Genomic DNA, 18,618 nt, shown 5'->3' on the forward strand with positions numbered 1-18,618 from the left:
GAGGCTTTGTTCTTCGTCTAGTTAAGCCTTCTTCTTCTTGTTCTCGTCCTCGTTGCTCCTCGACGAGATGTTACGCCATGCGCTAGATGCTCTTTTCAGAGTCGCAGATATACGGGCAAAGCAGAAACGGCCCTTCAATTAAGCTTGCAGTGTTCTTATTTCTTCCGACTTTTTATGGCGAACCATACACGCCGCGATTCTCCTCGTATACGCATGCCCTCTCAAACACTCTACCTGTCATGTATAATTGCAAAGTATAAAACGACGCGGTCTTAACGGAGCTCCACGTGTCATTCGTGCTATTTCAACCGGATCGACCACGTACAGCCTTCTTTGTACGTTTTACATACCGTCCAACCATCAAGCCTTCCATGCTATGATGCAATGCGATGAAACACTTTAGACGCAGCAAAGAAAGTTGATGAAAACTTGTCCAAAGTTTCTTGAAACTAGACGAAACCGATTTTCAACATTACTGTAAGATATAAAGAAATAAACAAAGATAAAACTAACCCAGTTTCGATGATTTTACTTTAAGTCCTGACATGCCAGTAGTTAACGCAGGCAAGTGTAACGAATCACGTGTCCTTTCAGTCCACAAGAACTGTTCAAATGATTTCAATTAATACGCCTCCTCATCAATCATACGTATTTAATTTTTTTCCCCCTACAATTTCTATGCGCGGGATGAGATCGTTAAAAGAGGAAAGAAAGTAAGAAAGAAATTGCTTCGCGACAAAGGGGTCAATTGACGCGAATCTCTGCGGTCGATTCGCGGGACGAACGTCAATTATAGACATCGAAAGCGACGAGATATCGCTTCGAAGAAATAAACGCGGCGAGTTTTTGAACTAATTGCAGGGGAGAACGAATTCCTCCGCACCTTCCACGAGCACGTCTCAGATTGGCAGTAGCAGTGACCTCGAGCTATTTTGATTGCAGGTTTTACTCCGAGGCAAGGATGTTGATGATTCCGTTCGTTCCTTCGCCATGCCTCGGGGGAAATGAGCAGCTCAAATTGTTGTTATTTTACTCAACACTTCGCGCGAAAATCAACTACCATATATTAGATATTACGTCACCCATTGGCGTAAGATGACGATGTATATATACTGCACTGTATATTTTATCTACAAAGTATAAATGTTTGTCAGGGATTAGGAACTGTAAAAATTTACCGCTCGGTATCTTCTTCGAACATCTCCATTACTTTGGTGAAGTTATAAAAACAATACCAATCGATCTACTTCGTGAATAGCAATAATAAGTTAGAAACACATTATACATCGTACTGCATTGCGACACCAAAATTCTTGAATCGGGAAAGGAGGGTATAATGAAAAAACAGTAGAAAAGTGCGGTGCCTACGCGACATTGCTCGAGGGCAAGAGACTGGTGAAAATTATTCATACTCTCGGTAAAGAAGAGAACATCTCGCTGAATCTCTCCTAGGGCAGACCGCAATTTTTCTTGAACCCCATGTGCAAACAGTGAAGCAAGCACTGCACCCAGATACCAATATGGCGCTCTTAGTGCCATATGACCTCCGGCAAACACTGTCTAAACGTGTCTTAGAAAAGTGTACTTACGATTTGAATGAGGCACCTTCAGACACGTGACGGCATTGCTTTTCCCGGCGCAATTACGCCCGTATGAAAGAGGAAGGGAAAAAAACTTCCACTAAAGATCCAGCGGACTTCCTTGGCTCGCACAATTCCAACCCCGCAACTGGAACTACGACGACCCAATCACTCTGTGACCCACATGGCGGACTCTTTCACCTATATCGGGGTCACTAGGGTCGAGGTAACGCGCTTCCCGAGGGATCGAAGCAGCCGCGGCCTCATTTCATTTCCGGTCTTCACTATTGCAGAGGGCGCCGAAGTCGAGGACATGAATATCGCACCGAGTCCATTCTGGAATTGACGTTGCTTAGATTTGCTACCGATTTCCGATGCCGCGGGGTCAAAGTTGAACAAATCCTGTATCGGTGGAAAACCCAACCGTGGCCAAACTGCTGCGGGGAACGTCGAGTATCTGCTCCACGGTTAACCTGACTTGGTTTTCACGGTGTGCGTAAAGGGAAAGAGACACTCGCTCGCAGTGCTCTTTAGTGTCGGAAAAATATGGACAGTATCTTTCCAGAGAGAGACGGATTGAGGGAGAGAGGACGAAGAAAAAATTCTTCGGGCAATAATTCACTCTACAAGTAGACAGTCATTGTGCCTAATTGTAAGGTGGGTAGGTAGGCACTATTATCGGTTGAATTATAGTCGCACTCAGGGCTCGAGCTGACGATACAGACAACTTGGCACAGAGATGTCCTCTGATCTGTGTAAGGGGTAAGGGGAGAAGTCACCCGGTTTTTCTGTTACGCTGTTCAACGTCTCAAGCTCTCCTGCGCGACTTCTTCCTTTTCTTTTTCTTTTTCTTCTACTTCTTCACCGTCGCAAATGAATTACGACAGAAACCAAAAAGACAAGGAGACGACGAAAGAAGAAAAGAAGCTAAAGAAAAGGACGATGATTTGTTGAGCAACTACTTGTACACCAAGCTCTCACCGTCATACAGACTCGATTCATCACACTCTAACAGCATTCCGTATCTTGTGCCCATTACGATATTTACTCTTCAGTTTTCCGACAGACTTTCATATCCCAATAACGATACTGTGCTAATCGATCTTCTTTATTGTGCAAAAAATGACATCATCCATAGATCCTAATGATAATTCTTGGTGGAACCAAGACGCCGATTAATAGTATAGGAATTATAACGGTACCAGAATTCGTCCCTCTGGGATGCGTATGAAAATAATTCTTCACTTCACGAGGATGGGCCGCAAGTTGGGACGAGTTTCGCACAAGGACTGACTCTGCAACGAGGTGGTGCCATTACGCACGCTCTTCCATCTGGACAGGACGGTGCATCCTCGCAGGTTTTCCCTGGCAGATGAATGTACTCATCGTCATCGGCCGGAGCTGCGATGGTTGAAGTGATGGTTGATATTATCAGGGGAACGCAGATCAAGAGCAGCAACGTCCAGTTCTTCATGATTTTACGCATCTTGGGAGATATTCTGCAAGGTGGAATTGAACGAACTTATGATCTATGTGTTCAATAACGACCAGTTAAGAATCAAAACATGACTTACACGACGACGGATGAGCTTCCAACTTATCTCAACTTATTCGTACTACGTCTCGATCGGTCAGTTTTACCTGTCCGTTCGGTATTCCTTTTATAACTGGCCACGACTTATGCCACAAACGCGTATATATACTCCTCCTCTGTCCGCTGCCGACTCGGAGAGCGTATTTCCGGCTGGTGATCGTCATCAGGTGATATTCACCGACCGTCACGATCGACCGATTCCAAGACCAAGGTCACCCGCTTGACTCGTCTTCTTTATAGGGTGACCAAGTTCGATTCTCCCAGAGTAATTAACGCTTTTTACCTGTTTTCACTTACGTAACGAAGCTAAGTTATTTAGTTTTGCCATGTAATTAATGGTATTCAACTCCTTGTATAATACTTAGGAACGTCATTTTAAGTAAGTAAAGATATTTTTCTCACGTTTTCGTCGTAATTCAATTTTTCACATAACTTGTAGCAATAATTAGAAAAACAAAGGGAAATCGTCCCGGAACTGGCATTACATGGTCATGAATATCAATCCTTCTGTAAACATCATCGTGAAACTAATTTCGCTGATAATGTTATTTCGATTCTTGCCTATAGATTAATATTATATAATGTGCGCTGTCGAGACAAACAGAGTACGCTAAAATTCGCATCGACGTTAAATAAATGAATGAATAAAATAACAAAACGAAGCTGCGTATTAACGGGGCAGAAAGAGTTGAATAAAAAAATCTTGAGCCCAAGTACCGCGTGAGGTCATTTTCGCCCAATTTATGTGCGGTATATTTTTAATCTTAATTGGTTATCCTCTTTGGCCGCAGTTGGCTCTGAAATATGTGCTGCGCAATAAGTATTTCTTTAACTTCTCTGTTTTTCTCATTCATCCTCGTTCAGAATATCGTACTGTAAGACAATAATTATCACTCGAGAATGAATGGCAAAAAGGAAGAAGAAAAAAATAAAGTAAAATAATTAGCAGACATATAATATAAGGAATGGGATATTGCGTCATCTTTCGTGTTTTGCTTCTATGCTTCAGCTCCACGCGGCTGCTCTCTCGTCTCTTCGGTCCGAGGTCTCCGAGCTTAATGCTAGGCTCGTTGCTGCCACCAGGGCGAGGGAAGCCTCAGACGCCGCTTTGATAAGGGCTGAAAGTCAGGCTGTCAGGGCGGAACAAAGGGCTGAACAACAGGCTGCAAGGCACGAGGAGAGACTCACTGAACTTCACTCGGTTATTGCCGAACTTGGGAGACAGCTGGAACGCCATCGGGCCACCGTCATTGCCGAAGAAGATGAGTCGGGTGAGTATTTTTTACTTTTAATTTCCTTTTTCATTCATCATTCGTGAGACTTTTTTCGCAGTTGACCGATGGAATTAAAGTTTGTTCCTCTGATCGTTTGATCTCTTCTTAATCGCGATGAGTTCAGATGAGACAACGAAATAGTTTTTAATCATCCGTGTGAACACTTTTTTCTTTACATTCTTTTTTTCTATGTACACTCTTTGAAAGTGTTCCAGGCTTTAAAGAAATCTGCAATAATATTCAGGGTTTTTTCTCAAAGTCTTGACTAATATTATCCAAAAGTTGGCTGAATCGAAAGTTTTCAAGTATCGTTCATAAAAATTGATACTGAGAAAACAACTGTCCCCCAAAGTCCCGAGAAGTCATTGAAACCGGTCTTTGTGACTTTCTGATCTTCGTGAAACCATTAGAGAAATGTTTTTGTATCTAATTAAAATCGAAGAAGTCTTTATAACTCTTTAATGACTAGTCACACATTGTATACTCAACGCTTTATCGTACGAACGAATACCTAACTTAAACTAGTCGATCGTTAGTTGCCCGTTCGTAAAATCACAAAAACCATCTTTTTCGCACATCTCTTTAACATTATGTCAACGAACTGGCAATCGGGCCGTCAAATCTCTGGGACGGAGGTTAACGAAGCAATTAATGCGGTGTGGAATTATTATTTTTTATTTTAAGAAATCGAGACAAGCCGAGATGCCGAAGGATCAATTACGAACCCCGTCGAGGAGAGCGAAGGCGGAGGAGATCTCCACGGGGACGGTGACCGAACCCTTGGCGACGCGGATTCCAGTTGTTGCGGTGAAATTGAACACCGTCCAACGGAGGTAAAAGATCTTACGAGATACAACTACCTCCCCCTTATTCTCCCGGATTTTTTCCCTCTTCCATCTTTATTATACGCTCGAAACTTCTCGTCCACTGTTCATGCACGTGTATCGTTTCACAAACTGGCAGCATCTCGCCTTTCTTATAAATAATACTTGACCGTACGTATCGGGATTCAAACGAGTCGAACACGTCCGTCGTTCACGAATCACACACCGCACACTGCAGTTTTCTTCTTCTTCTTATTTTTATTCCTCCTCATCCTCCTCCTCCTCCTCCTCCTCGTGACTCCGTATCGCGTTGGTATTATGCATGCAATGCAGGAATCTCGGCGATTACCATCTGACTCCTGGAAAGACGAAAGGGTTTATTGCCTTGAGGTTCTCCCACTTCGGGGTGTGTTCCGTGAGCTGGGCGTGAGATGGTTAATTGCGAGGTGAGAAGGGGTTAATTGTAAGGAAGAAGAATAATTATCCACAAGTTATTCAAGCTAATTAGGCGCACCGTTGCGGTTGAATACACTCCCAGATTATGGTTATTATTAACATGATGATGATGATGATGATAATGATGATGATGATGATGATAATCTGGTCTCAGAAGGATGCCACGTAAAATCTCATAAACTGCAAGTGAGAAAAAGTTGATAGATGAATAAACGAGTAGAATGATAAGAAAAATATGAAAAATTTACGGAATTCTCGCGTCTGGCCTTGCGAACGGTTGTTGCACACGTCTGCAGCATGAGTATAATGGTGTATACAAAACGTACGTAACGCCACCATGATGGTCAATTTAACGTAATTTAATGTAATTTCATTTCTTGTAAAGCATATTTATTACGGGACATTACTTGTATTACGTATAGAAAATATACCCTGCGTCGTGAAATGTTGTTGCTGGTGCCCGTGCGGAATTGCGATTGGAATAACCATGCCCATCGAAAAGCGGGCGGCAAAGCTTAAAGCCTGTTGAACAACAGCGAGTCTTGCACACCTTCGATCGTTCCGTCGGAGTGCAATAAGTATGAAAACAATGACGAAAAGGAATCATAAATACCGAGGATAATAACAGGGATCATAATTTTCGATTACCCGCGGGCTTTGAACGCTTTTTTCTCTCTTATTCTCGCGTAGTATTTTTTGCTGGAAAATCTTTCGGTACACGGAGATTTTCATTACCGTATACTAATTTAAAACCGTCCCATCGATAATGCCGAGGTACGCCTTTTGTCCCGACTTGAATTTCTCCCTACGGAACGAGCGGAAAAAAATATTGACAAAGAAAATAATAATAAATAATACGAAATGATACCGCAGAACGGGAGGGAAACCTTGGAGAGTCCGGCGGCTCTACCGACTCCAGAACCGACCCAGCAAGCCGCCTCGTGTCAAAGCGTCGCCGTTGCTGCCCTCCAGGACGAGGTGAACGCCTTGAAGGCGGAAATTGCCAGCTTACAGGCTCAACTGGCTCAGTGCAAAAGTCAGGGCCAAAACAATTTACCTGCGACGCGTAGCGACTCGCCTCGACGTGACATGAGGGTAAGTTCGCGAATTAAGGGTGTCGGTATAATTTTTGTTTACTCGCGAAGAAGATTTACGGCGTCGATTGGTTCGTTCTTATTTGTATTCACCCATCCACAGGTGCGTAGAAACACGAGCTCACCGGAACCTCTCACTGCTCCCTGTTCGCCTTTGTTGCCTCCTCTTCAAACGCCACCGACGAAAACCGTTTCCAGAGAAGAAGCCCCGGTCTTGAAGATGGCTGAGAGAGTGCGGCTTAAGCGTACGGACGAAAGGCACATCACTGGACCCGACATCACGAACCTTGGTGTAAGGCATCTTCTCGGAGGAGCATTTGTACCAATAACCATCCAATATCACAATTTCGTCAATTTGGCAGGTGTGCTCTACCATGGTGGCTGAACATCTGGTGTCCGATCTTATGGAGCAGTCGAACTTGCAGGAGCTTAACGGTTCCGAAAAGCAATTCGAGGTTGAAACGGAGAGGCTGAACAGCAGGCTGGAACATGCGAGAGCCAACAACGCCGTTCTTGCGCTTACGCTTCACGAGAGTAAAGCTCAGTGCGATAGGTCCGTGATTTAGATGAATGAGAATGAGTTTCTCTCGCATTTATATACTACTAGGAATTCTCTTATATTTATTGTATACCATTTCAGGCTTAGTCTCTTAGTCGGAAAATACGAATCTAACGCAACTGCGCTTCGGCTCGCTCTGTCTTACAGCGATCGAGCGATCGAAGCTTACGATGTTCTTGTCGCTTTGCTAGAGAGCGAAATTGCTCTGTCTACCGATCGCAGCAATATTACTATCGATAATAGAAGGATTGCCGAAAATGTTGCTTACCACGTGTTGAACAGGCTGGAAAACGACTGTGCAGCCTTGGGAGCGCCCTGGGAGGACAGCATGGTTTTATCCGATGAGTAGGTTTTCTTTTAACACCAAATTCGCGAGGCAATTGCTTGCAGCCGGTGCTGATGACCGGTTCTTTTTTCTATTCTTGTACAGTTCGGAAGTAATTTGGGGCATCGAGGAAGAGAAAAGACTCAGGAGACACATCAACAGGATGAAATCGGATCGGGCGATGGTCAGATCCACTGCTGTTGAACTGGAAAGTGTTCATGCCGAACCTCTGAACTCGAAGAACACTATCTCACTATCCGAGGCTAGGAAATTAGACTTAGAAACCGCCGTACTGATGCAGGTGCGCTGACGAACGCTTTATTCTTTACCGCGTTTTTATAATTGACTAGATTCGTCGATCTTAACACGCGTCTGTTCAACGTATCTAGGAATTAATGGCAATGAGAGAGGACAAGGCTGAACTTAGAGCGAGGGTTTTTTTACTCGAAAAAGAACGGGCAACTATTGAACTTAAACTGGGTGTTCAAGATACACAAATCGCAGCCCAGTATGCAGCTATATTACATCTTCAGGAACAGCTGAGAGATATGGAAGCTATGCCGGCAGTTATGGCCAACAAGGTACGCTGCTAGTCATTAAAACGACGGTAGTTTGAAGCTCCCTCGTATGTAAAAATATAATTTTCTCCGTATATAATAGGATCACGTCGTGAGCGACAACGAGAGCGAAGGTATAGAGTCGGAGTTAATAGAAGCGCTAGGAAGAGAAGCCAGGTTGAAAGATCGTCTACAAGAACTGGTATCAACGTTTGACAAGGTTTACGCTAATCTCGATCTCAGACATCTACAGTCAGACGAGCTTGTCAAAGATTTGAAACGAGCTAATGGGTAATAATGAATAGTCTCCAAAATACGGCGTACGATAATATATTTCATTGGAAAAGTTACCCCTGTCATACCAATTTACTGATGTCGGTAAAAGCCTGTCGAGAGTCTAAAAATATTTTTATACCTTTTTTACAAATGCTTCCGTTTTGTCAAAGTATTTTATGGCACCCTGATTACTTACAAAAACAATTTTATTTTCACCTCTCATCTCAGAGCTCTGGTACAATCGATGGAGAAGTCTAAGAAGAAGTATCAATCGAGGCTTAAAAAGCTGGAACAACAGATGCTGGAAATGGTAGAGAGACATGCGGCACAGGTAAAGCTACGAGAGGTGATTTTTTAAGTAAAGTAAACATGATTCATATATGTGTGTGTATTTATTTATATATATAATTATTTAAGTGTTGCATGATTCTACAAGAGATCGTGACGTACAATGATGTGAGATAAGCCAGAATTAACTTTTCTCCTTTTCCTGCTTCAGTAGTTTTTCGTATTCCTGTTCTATCAGCATGTCTAAGTCGTCTAGAGGCCTGTAGAAGTGATGAACGGTCTGTGAGCCGGCGAGCATTGTGAGCATGGCGACGCCGGTATACGTAAGATAGCGAGTCCAGGAAACTCCGGCAGGCATTTTCTTTGACCCCACCTGTTTCGGAACGAATTCAGTTTTCCTCTTTTCTATCGCGTTACGTTTCCTCGTGTGCTCGCTTCTTCTCCAGCGCCTCTTGGATTCGCCGCTTTTTGTACGTTCTGTAAAAATTAACCTCACCGACGTGCCAGTTTATCATGGAAAACTCGAGTGTTGCGCCGAGGACAAAAAATATCGGCAAGAATCTGTACACACCGAATAACTTTTTTCCCGGCCACTTATCCAACACCCTGCCGATGAAACTACGCGATCGCCTTTTAAGCAACATTTACTGGCACTGATCTGAGCAACATTACTCACAGCAGACGGATTGCGGCCATCTTGAATCTCGATGTTACGTCAGTGGTCGCGAATTCTTACTGAGATTCGAGACATGCGCACGATGTAATACGCATTGCGTCTATCTTTATCATTACGGGACGGCTAACAAAACATCGTATTAAATAAAGCTTCTCTCGTATCCGTATTTCCCAAAATCGAAGTAAAAATTTTAGATTAACGATTGAGCGGACGGTGAACAATTTCGGCTTTAGAGTTTTCTCGAAGCTTCGAGAATACAAGTCAGTTGTTTGAATGGAAAAAATTAATTATTTTGCACGATTGTCGAGAAAAAATTCGGGATACGATTGCGACATTACTCCGCCTGGAATGAGATTTTCTCCGAGGGAGGACAACACTCTGTATTTCATGATGAATTTTGTTTGTTTTCAGGTCAGGTCGTTGAACCAGCGCATAGCAATGTTGGAAGAAGAGTCGTCCGGGTACAAGGGAACATTGCAATCTTTGCCGTTGCAATCGCAAAGTTCTGGAGCTAGCGAAACTTCGTTATGACATACGAGTAGATAATCGAAGTAATTGATACTTATTAAAACGAGTATTTTTTAATACTTTTTCCTATCGTCAGTGATTAGCGCGGTCGCGGCGGATTGAATCTATGTATTTTTTTACTTGGGAAAAAAAATGAATATTAATGATAATTGCCTGAATGTAATTGCCTGGCTAAAATCGCTTTGTAATTATTATATATTATTTTGACGTAACGTATTTATTAGTTAATTATGACTACTAATTATCGTTGTCGATAATAAAATACAAAATTGCATACCGTGCGTACTTGCGTAGATACTTGCGTAATTTAAACATATGATAGATCTGTGGATAATTGTGACTATGTTGCAAATCAAAAAATGTTTTTTATCACGAAACAACTTCTCATTCTCTCATATACATAGTATATATAAATGTATACATATACACTATTACTAAATAATTACAAAATATTAGTTAGTCATTTTGATTTGTAAATATGTATATTGTAGGCATACTCGAAGCGTGATAAATGTAGACTACGGTTAAATAAAACGTGCTTTATAATAAGTCTGTCCTATGTATCTAAAAACTTCCGGTAAAAAATTGTCCAAACACAATAGCAACATTTTTCATAAGAAATTTATTTCCATTAATAAGTTTAGTGCTCGTATCTCCTGGGAAATATTTTACGAAGCATCTGGATTAAATATTAATAGAATGTGGGTAAACTAAATTTTTGAAATTCGATCATACCTTTATTTTGAAAAAGTTACGTATAATAAATACTCTGATTCACAATCACTAGAATGTATCAGAATCGAAATTTATAAAATTCGTCAGTTACAATTAGCATCTTGCTTACACATCAAATTGTTTTACATTTTAACCACAATCATTAGTTGTCGTTTTGTCACGCAGGTCGAGGTTCTTCTGGTGTAGGTTCCATGGCCGTTGTCTCAGTGGCGTTGTCTCCTGGAATATCTGGTTCTTGTTCTTCCCCGGGGACATCGCCAGCCTCTCCACCAGTGTGTTTTAAATATTTATACCGGTGTATCTCCTCCTCAAGGTGAACACAGGCTTGTTCAATTTCATAATTTTTAGACACCAATCCCACCCATTGAGCCTCCAAAGCTCTCAACTTCTCGCCACCTTGGGTTTGCATCGATTTCCTCTGCCAATTTACTTCCTGGATCGTTTTTCTCAAGCCCTGAAGCTGTTTCTGCGCCTGCGAAACCAGCTGCATCAGAACTTCCAAGTAACACTTCCAGGCCTCACAGCCGTAATCCATCATCAGCTCCAAATTACAGATTCTATAAAAGTAAGAAATGTTTATTTTTATTTTGCAATAATGGAATGTGCAATGATGTCTGAAATATTTCAGTGATGAACAACTACGATACAAGGGTTTATTTCAAGTCTTCCCAATTGCGTGTAAGTAAATAATTCACCGTGTAGCCTGATGTTCGAGCTGAGCCATGCTATTTTCCACACTCTCGTTCCAAGCAGCTATATCATTCATTTTTCCAGGAGGTGGTGGTGGGAGTTCGTACCGCTTCATGCTAAGTACTTCCATTGGAAGGCGAGATTGGAGCCTCTCAAATTCGTGTTTGATCACAGTTGTTTCAAAGGCATTCAGATTGAGAGGCGGCAGGTGTTCCAAGTAATTTTTTGTCGGTCTGTAACGGCGAGTTTCTTCCTCGACCATCGCCAAAGCCTGAAATACAACGTTGAAACGTAACCTCAAAAGTGAAAATTACATAAACAAATGATTCACACGATTATACGGTCAGGAATATCATCTCTCACCGCTTCTCTAACTCCGGGTTCGTCATATCCTTGATCTATATACGGCAAGGCGTCCACAACTACCTCGCCTGCCATTATTCCTACCGTCACTATACTTGCGTATTTTTTAGGCTAACCGAAATCAAACGCGATCGAACTAAACAAATGTCAGTGACGTGTTGACGTTCATTGGCCGGAATCCGTTTCGACACTCGTGCGAACCCCGTGCCCAGTGAATCGCTGCGTTTCCAACACGAGACTCGACCAAATCGGTTGTTTATTGTAATATCTACAAATTCTGAGTACAAAATTATTCGCCGAGGATCGCATAACTAGACGAAATCGTTATGCAATCCCAATTTTTTTTATTTCCTCTTTCCGTGCGACTTTACTCTGAATTTGAATAATCGCGGGGTAGTCAACATTGCGAGTCGAACTTTGGCGCATGCCCAGCATGGAGTTCATCAGCTTCCGCCCTCCTTCTTCTTCCTTTAGGACCAGGCGAGGCGTGCGAGCAGCCTGGTTGTTGTTTTGCTAATGAATTGAAAGTTGTAAACTCGTCAAGATGGTAAGAAACTCAAAATCTAAATTATATTTCGCGTACGGTTCCTGCTAGTTGATTAACAGTTTCAATCACATCCTTATTTGCAAGGGAAATCAAAGATATCAGTCGTAATGTAGTGCCGTGTGTGTCGACCACGTGTAGAATCCCTTCGATGTTGCGGCTAATTTCATCGTTACGCATCAGGCGTCGTCCAATTTTAACAGAGTGTGCAGTGCTACCCAAATATTCGTTATTATGTCTCGAATTCGTACTATTAGAGCATCTTCTCTTAGGTTAGAAACTTCCCCCTCGTTCACCGCCGCCGCCATCGCCGCCATGTGCATGTCATCAGATTTCACCGGATAATTCACCCGACATGTCGCATTCTTATAACTCCAATCGCCCACGGCGTCGCGGTTCACTCTCTGAGTTATTAAAATCACCTAACTACGGAAATAGATCGAAATCCGAATACGCAGATTCTCTTATCTCATTATCGGGTTTTCGTACTTCCTATCAAATCCATCAATTTTGCGTACAATGAGTGAAGTCAACCTGCGTCTAACGTCTTCATATATTTCTCAATACTGCAGTACGTTGTTGTTACATTTGAGTGTAAACCCTGTGTCAACTCATCGATGATTATAATGCCGATTTTGTTGAAGAGGTATCGGATAATGTGCATAAATTCAATGCTGTTCAATTCATCTTGTTTGCTCACCTAACATGAAATTAACATTTCAGTCACTTAAATATCTCTGAGACTTGGTAGCTGGTGGCTTTGTTACTTTTTGATAATAGTCACTTAGAGGATTATTAACATTTGACATAGAGCTAAAATCATGTGTAATCTGAAACATGTGTTCTTTTCTATATTTCAGTCGTTATCATCAGCGCGTCCCCTTATTACTGTGTATAGTGAGAAAAATGAACCTAGCGGAGAGACGATCTCTCTTCCTTCAGTGTTCAAAGCACCCATCCGTCCCGATGTGGTGAACTTTGTACACCAGCAGATGTCAAAAAACAGTCGTCAGCCGTATTGTGTATCTAAAGAGGCTGGTGAGTTGTTCAACCAATTATACATTTGAAAAAAAATGTTGAGATATCGAAAGATCTTTATTTTGCACATATATTATCCATTGGAAGTGATTGAATTTTTATTATCATTAAACTGCATTCACGTTTCACCAAAAATTCCATATATTATTGTTCTTGTACCACAGGACATCAAACTTCCGCCGAGTCATGGGGTACCGGTCGTGCTGTTGCACGTATCCCACGTGTTCGTGGAGGAGGTACACACCGTTCCGGTCAGGGTGCTTTTGGTAACATGTGTCGTGGAGGTCGCATGTTTGCGCCAACCAAGCCATGGCGCCGCTGGCACCGACGCATTAATGTGAATCAGAAACGTTATGCTCTTGTTTCGTCTATCGCTGCTTCCGGTGTACCAGCCCTCGTACAATCCAAGGGTAGGTTTATTTTTATTGAAAAATTTGGTCAACTGGAACATTGAGCTATTTCATGCTAATATTATTTTTATTCTTTTTTTCTTTACCTATACCTTGTGATGACTTTCTTTTGGTCTGTGTTGCTGATTTGCCACTGATTGGATTCATATTGTACTGATTTTTTAGCTGCAGTATTAAGTACCGATAATTCTGACTGCATTTTTTTATTATACTGATATTTTCATGCGTTATTCTATACAGGTCACATGGTGCAGGAAGTTCCAGAATTCCCATTGGTAGTTTCGGACAAAATCCAGGAGTACAACAAGACCAAGCAAGCCGTGATCTTTTTGCGTCGCATTAAGGCTTGGAATGACATTCAAAAGGTTTGTTTCGGCAGTTCATGCAGACTGTTCTAGTGGTAATAATAACTTGATCGACAAAGAAATTGAGAACGAATAGGTGGCTTACCTTTGAATAACTCCAATTTATCTAATATTACGTTTTTCACTAACCTAGGTCTACAAATCCCAACGATTCCGTGCCGGTAAGGGTAAAATGCGTAACCGTCGTCGTATTCAACGCCGTGGACCTTTGATCATCTATGGACAAGATCAGGTGAATATAGTGTTATAGAAAGAGGTGTTTCAAAAATTTCACGATACAAACTTAATGCTTGAACTGATATCCCGTATCAAGTTTACATAAAATCCAATGATGATTCAACTTTTGGTCCGTGTTTATGAATGCCACTGATTTCTTTTCAAAAGTCCTGAAGAAATTCAGTTTATAATTATTGACACAAAAACTTCAAACAGATGAGCTAAACAATATCAATTTGATCATTTTCAGGGATTACGTAAGGCTTTCCGCAACATCCCAGGTGTAGACCTGATGAACATCAACAAACTAAACCTGCTGAAGCTGGCACCGGGTGGCCACGTTGGTCGCTTCATCATCTGGACCAAATCCGCTTTCGATCAGTTGGATGCTTTGTACGGTACATGGCGTAAAGAGTCCCAGTTGAAGGATGGTTACAATCTACCATTCCCCAAGATGGCAAACACCGACCTTGCCAGGCTCCTTAAGTCCGACGAGATCCGCAAGGTCCTCAGGGCTCCAAGGTACTTAGAATGCTATTTACAATTCTCTGTAAATACTCATAAAAAAAAAAAAAAAAAACGGGGCAACTGAAAACATTTCTGACATAAAAAATGATGATACTATTGGTCCGTGTTGCTGAATGACAGTGATATCAACCTTCCAATACTGAAGTATTTACTGAACGACGGTAGCGCATTGATTATAATTTTCGAACGCTAATCAAGGTGTTCAATTTTCGTAAAATTACAGAAAGAAGGTTGTACGTTCCGTTAAGAAGCTGAACCCCCTGAACAATACGCGCGCTATGTTGCGTCTGAACCCGTACGCTGCTGTATTGAAACGCAGGGCTATTTTAACCGCTAACAAACGTCAACTGGCGAGGGATCTTTTACTGGCCGAGAAACGAGGAGTGAGTCATTAGTTTTTTAGGCACAAAAGCAGTTAATAAAAGTTGGAAAGGAAATTTCATACGTAAAATTTATCTTGTAATTGTTAATAACTGTGATGTTGCCTCTTTCTTCCGCAGATCAAGCTTTCCCCGAAGTCGACTATCGCGAAAACCCAGAAAACTCTGGAGATTCGTAAAAAGCAGATCTTGAAAGCGAAGGCGGCCAAACCGAAGAAGCCGAAAGCGCCAAAGGCAGCCAAACCCGCGGCAAAAGCGGCTGCACCCGCACCCGCTAAAGTAGCGGCTAAGCCAGCCCCAGCTAAGAAGTGAACAGTTTAAAAATTGTTGACTTGTGACCTTTTATTTTCACCGAATAAAGCCGATGGAAAACAACCGAGTGACTTTGTATTTATACTTCACTTATATTGTACAATTGCCATGTCAATGTATTTATCAAAGTAGATACTTCTTTTTTAGAGGTGCACGCAAAAAGATTGTATCTCCTTTAAAAACTTCGACCGATACTTTGAGCGCGTTCGCCTCTGGAGGAATTAGAAAGTTAAAATTTCGGACCAGTTTCGTGCCGTCCACTTCGTGCATTTTTATGTTCAAAATTTCTTCTGTAGCCAAAGCTGCTGCACCTACTTTTAATCCCTCTACTTTGATCTCCGCCTGGCAAAGAAACATTAAATTAACTCAGTTCTGAGAAAATTAAAAGAACGGAGAGACGTTATTTTTACCGCATAATATTCTCGATCGTCGATTGTGTATATGTCCGGGACTTTGTTGAATTTAAAACTAGTCCTGATACCGTCCATCTTCATTTCGAGGTTTATGTAATCATACTGCTTGAAAAAGTAAGCATTTTCTTGACAATGATGAGGCAACTTATCCATTACAACGTGAATTTTAATTCCTTGTCACATTCACTCAACGGTTCCAAAAGGAAAAACGCTCAACTAACCATGAGTGATGATTTACTATTGAATGAAATCCAACCTCGAACAACAGATTAATTGACTGCTTATAGTGTAGATTGTCAAGCGTTCTTTACTCCTTGAAGTTTGGTACTTTACAATTGAATTGTGGAATTGATAAATAAAGTAGACAATTTTAACCATTTCAACTTTGTCCTATATTTACACCGTGTATAGACGAAAAATAAGATATCTATATTTATAATTGATACGTGAAACTTATTTCGTGGACAATACATACATACATTACATGCTTAGAAATTCAATTAGTGCAAAGTAATCATGTATTTATAGATGATTTCTAATGAATTTGTTACAACGAATTCGCATGATTTCCAGAACGTCCTGCATTGGATATTTTTCAAGTACAAGCTGTGCGCAGACAACCGTTTAGAAGTTAAACGGCGCAATAAGTATTTCTATGCGAATTACGCTATGCAAAGAAGAGGACTCATGTAAATTCAAATTTCAACTAAGTATTGAATTTTACCAGTGTGAAATTTTGACAACGACTTTTCATCCTATCATTCTTCGCAGGGATCACTTTATTTTTATGAATAATGGATCAGGACCCGGGAGGAAACAGACGGCGATGAAGGACTGGAGGAGCACGTAACTTTCACACTCAGTATTATCCGTAGCAGCAATTCTTACTCTTGGACACCGTTTGCAGAGGCGCAGTCAGGGTCAGGAGCCTCTGCTTGTTATCCATGACGGCACGCATCTCGTCACCGTCCACAGATTTAGGTATCAAAAAATTCTCCGAGTGTTTTATTGACATTTTTACAAGATCCCCCAGGGCTGACTTTTCCAGTATATCAGGTAGCTCGTGGGCGAGATCCCCCAGGGACCGCTGTGCCGACACCCTCAGGTTATCGTCTTTCACAGTGATCTTGATAGACGACATGTCTATCTCCGGGGCCAGTAGAAGTTTTGCCTGTTCATGCAATACAAATTCATACCTAATTTGCATCGAAACAATTTTATGGATACGATTTCCTACAGAACGTTAGCGGATTTACTCTATTTCAAACCTTCCAAAGATTAATTTGGGCAGAAAACCTGACCTAAAGGGATTCCCAAACCAACCACGTCCCATGTTTTTGAATTGAATTAAAATTCAAATTTTCTGTTCGAATCGCATGTTTTGCTGGATATTATGTGGACCAACAAAAACCGTCTAAGCCTCTCAGAAAAGATCTTTTTACTTTTTTGTTCCCGTTAATAACGAAACATGATTTCGAGAAAATCATTAAAGCGCACCTCGTATAAATTGTCGCTTCCCAAGCCGGCATTGAGTATTTGCATCACATATCCGGGTCCCGGTAGTTTAACGGGTATTTTCACCGAATCCATGTTGGAAGAACAGACATTTTTGGTCGAATTATTGCATCCGAGACAGGACCTGCAGCCGCACCCTAAGCCACAGTCCCCTTCGCAATTTGTGCATTCTGCACCTTTCCCGTACATACTGAGGTGTACCTCCTATTGATACCGCGGCGCCTAAGGCTTCCTCCGTTGTCCGTCTCGAGCTGTCTTGTTCTTTTTTAATCTGCAGACAACAAGAACAAGTACATATAATGTATAAGACCCGCTTTGTTACTTTTCAGCTGATCAGCCGTCCATCTCTCGGTTCGGATTTTTAACCCGCCGATTAAAGTAACTGCGATTTTTCAGGTATCACAAAATTCGGTTTTTCGAATGGTTGAAAATGTATTCCGCGCTAAGCGATCGTAAGAATTTACCATGAAATGTACCGCAACGCGATTACAGCCCTACATATTTTTTATGTAGCGGGGGCCTGATAACGAAAACACGATTCGAGAGATCATATTTAGAGCAGAATATATTCGATATTTTCACTACGACGAGGGGAAATAAGACGGAAACGAAAATTAGAAACTGACGTTTGCAAATATTTTCCTCGACTTTTGGTCAGAGATAGAAATTGCAAGGACCTCCGGAAATTCGCGAACCCCATTTTCTATTGTTTTTATTGAAAAAATGTTTCAAAAAAAAGTTTAAAAAATCAATATTCGTCCACTGGTTGACAACGTTGGAATATAATAGTCGCCCCCTGACCTCGTGAATATTCATCGAATCCTGCGGGATCGGAGGTGATGTGGTAACAACCTAAAGCGTATAAGCATCCAGGAGCATGGCTCAAGCAAACTTGTTAATTTCGCGTGACCAGGTCCGCAATAACTTTGCAAAATAACCCAACCAGGAACGAGTCGCGAAGTTCAAAAACCTGTCTGACAAACGATTTTGTGCAAATAAAATAAGAGAGTGATCATAGGAGTGAAGTTGAGCGCAACAGCGATGTTTTGCGTCGGTTCGCATATGCGACGAGCCCTTT

The 18,618-nt window shown here is 41.6% G+C and overlaps 5 protein-coding genes and 1 non-coding gene across 12 annotated transcripts in view; 3 read left to right on the forward strand and 3 right to left on the reverse strand.

The window, feature by feature from the left end:
• Positions 1-10,580, forward strand: part of LOC124307841 (colorectal mutant cancer protein) — a 44,058-nt gene extending 33,478 nt beyond the window's left edge. Inside the window, exons 4-14 of one of the 2 annotated variants that reach the window (XM_046769984.1) lie at positions 4,184-4,445; positions 5,133-5,281; positions 6,602-6,823; positions 6,926-7,114; positions 7,185-7,375; positions 7,463-7,726; positions 7,812-8,007; positions 8,096-8,287; positions 8,367-8,554; positions 8,768-8,885; positions 9,915-10,580. In XM_046769984.1, the coding sequence (XP_046625940.1) occupies positions 4,184-4,445; positions 5,133-5,281; positions 6,602-6,823; positions 6,926-7,114; positions 7,185-7,375; positions 7,463-7,726; positions 7,812-8,007; positions 8,096-8,287; positions 8,367-8,554; positions 8,768-8,885; positions 9,915-10,034 (2,091 nt within the window). In that variant the 3' untranslated portion in view covers positions 10,035-10,580. The remainder of the gene's footprint in view (positions 1-4,183; positions 4,446-5,132; positions 5,282-6,601; positions 6,824-6,925; positions 7,115-7,184; positions 7,376-7,462; positions 7,727-7,811; positions 8,008-8,095; positions 8,288-8,366; positions 8,555-8,767; positions 8,886-9,914) is intronic. The other variant, XM_046769985.1, reaches the window with a different exon arrangement.
• Positions 8,913-9,722, reverse strand: LOC124307854 (uncharacterized). The gene is made up of 2 exons (XM_046770007.1): positions 9,399-9,722; positions 8,913-9,304 (listed from the first exon to the last, which is right to left on the reverse strand). The coding sequence occupies exons 1-2, from the start codon at positions 9,469-9,471 to the stop codon at positions 9,012-9,014; spliced, it is 366 nt and encodes a 121-aa protein (XP_046625963.1). The 5' UTR covers positions 9,472-9,722; the 3' UTR covers positions 8,913-9,011.
• Positions 10,581-10,746: 166 nt separating the features above from the next.
• LOC124307850 (pre-mRNA-splicing factor SPF27) lies at positions 10,747-11,993 on the reverse strand. The gene is made up of 3 exons (XM_046769997.1): positions 11,820-11,993; positions 11,462-11,727; positions 10,747-11,323 (listed from the first exon to the last, which is right to left on the reverse strand). The coding sequence occupies exons 1-3, from the start codon at positions 11,892-11,894 to the stop codon at positions 10,924-10,926; spliced, it is 741 nt and encodes a 246-aa protein (XP_046625953.1). The 5' UTR covers positions 11,895-11,993; the 3' UTR covers positions 10,747-10,923.
• Positions 11,994-12,210: 217 nt separating this feature from the next.
• LOC124307847 (60S ribosomal protein L4) lies at positions 12,211-15,675 on the forward strand. The gene is made up of 8 exons (XM_046769993.1): positions 12,211-12,366; positions 13,224-13,401; positions 13,566-13,811; positions 14,052-14,176; positions 14,310-14,408; positions 14,643-14,914; positions 15,144-15,303; positions 15,421-15,675. The coding sequence occupies exons 1-8, from the start codon at positions 12,364-12,366 to the stop codon at positions 15,610-15,612; spliced, it is 1,275 nt and encodes a 424-aa protein (XP_046625949.1). The 5' UTR covers positions 12,211-12,363; the 3' UTR covers positions 15,613-15,675.
• Positions 14,500-14,570, forward strand: LOC124308301 (small nucleolar RNA SNORD18). Its single transcript, XR_006908960.1, has one exon. It is a non-coding gene; the product is annotated as a small nucleolar RNA SNORD18 (small nucleolar RNA).
• A 678-nt stretch (positions 15,676-16,353) lies between the features above and the next one.
• LOC124307851 (uncharacterized) overlaps positions 16,354-18,618 on the reverse strand; it is a 33,269-nt gene continuing 31,004 nt past the window's right edge. For all 6 annotated transcript variants that reach the window (XM_046769998.1, XM_046770002.1, XM_046770000.1 and 3 more), the window contains 2 exons: positions 17,523-17,811; positions 16,354-17,196 (listed from right to left, as the gene is read on the reverse strand). In XM_046769998.1, the coding sequence (XP_046625954.1) occupies positions 16,891-17,196; positions 17,523-17,729 (513 nt within the window). In that variant the 5' untranslated portion in view covers positions 17,730-17,811 and the 3' untranslated portion in view covers positions 16,354-16,890. The remainder of the gene's footprint in view (positions 17,197-17,522; positions 17,812-18,618) is intronic.

The sequence above is a fragment of the Neodiprion virginianus genome, chromosome 6, assembly GCF_021901495.1.
Source record: "Neodiprion virginianus isolate iyNeoVirg1 chromosome 6, iyNeoVirg1.1, whole genome shotgun sequence".
Classification (NCBI taxonomy): domain Eukaryota; kingdom Metazoa; phylum Arthropoda; class Insecta; order Hymenoptera; family Diprionidae; genus Neodiprion; species Neodiprion virginianus.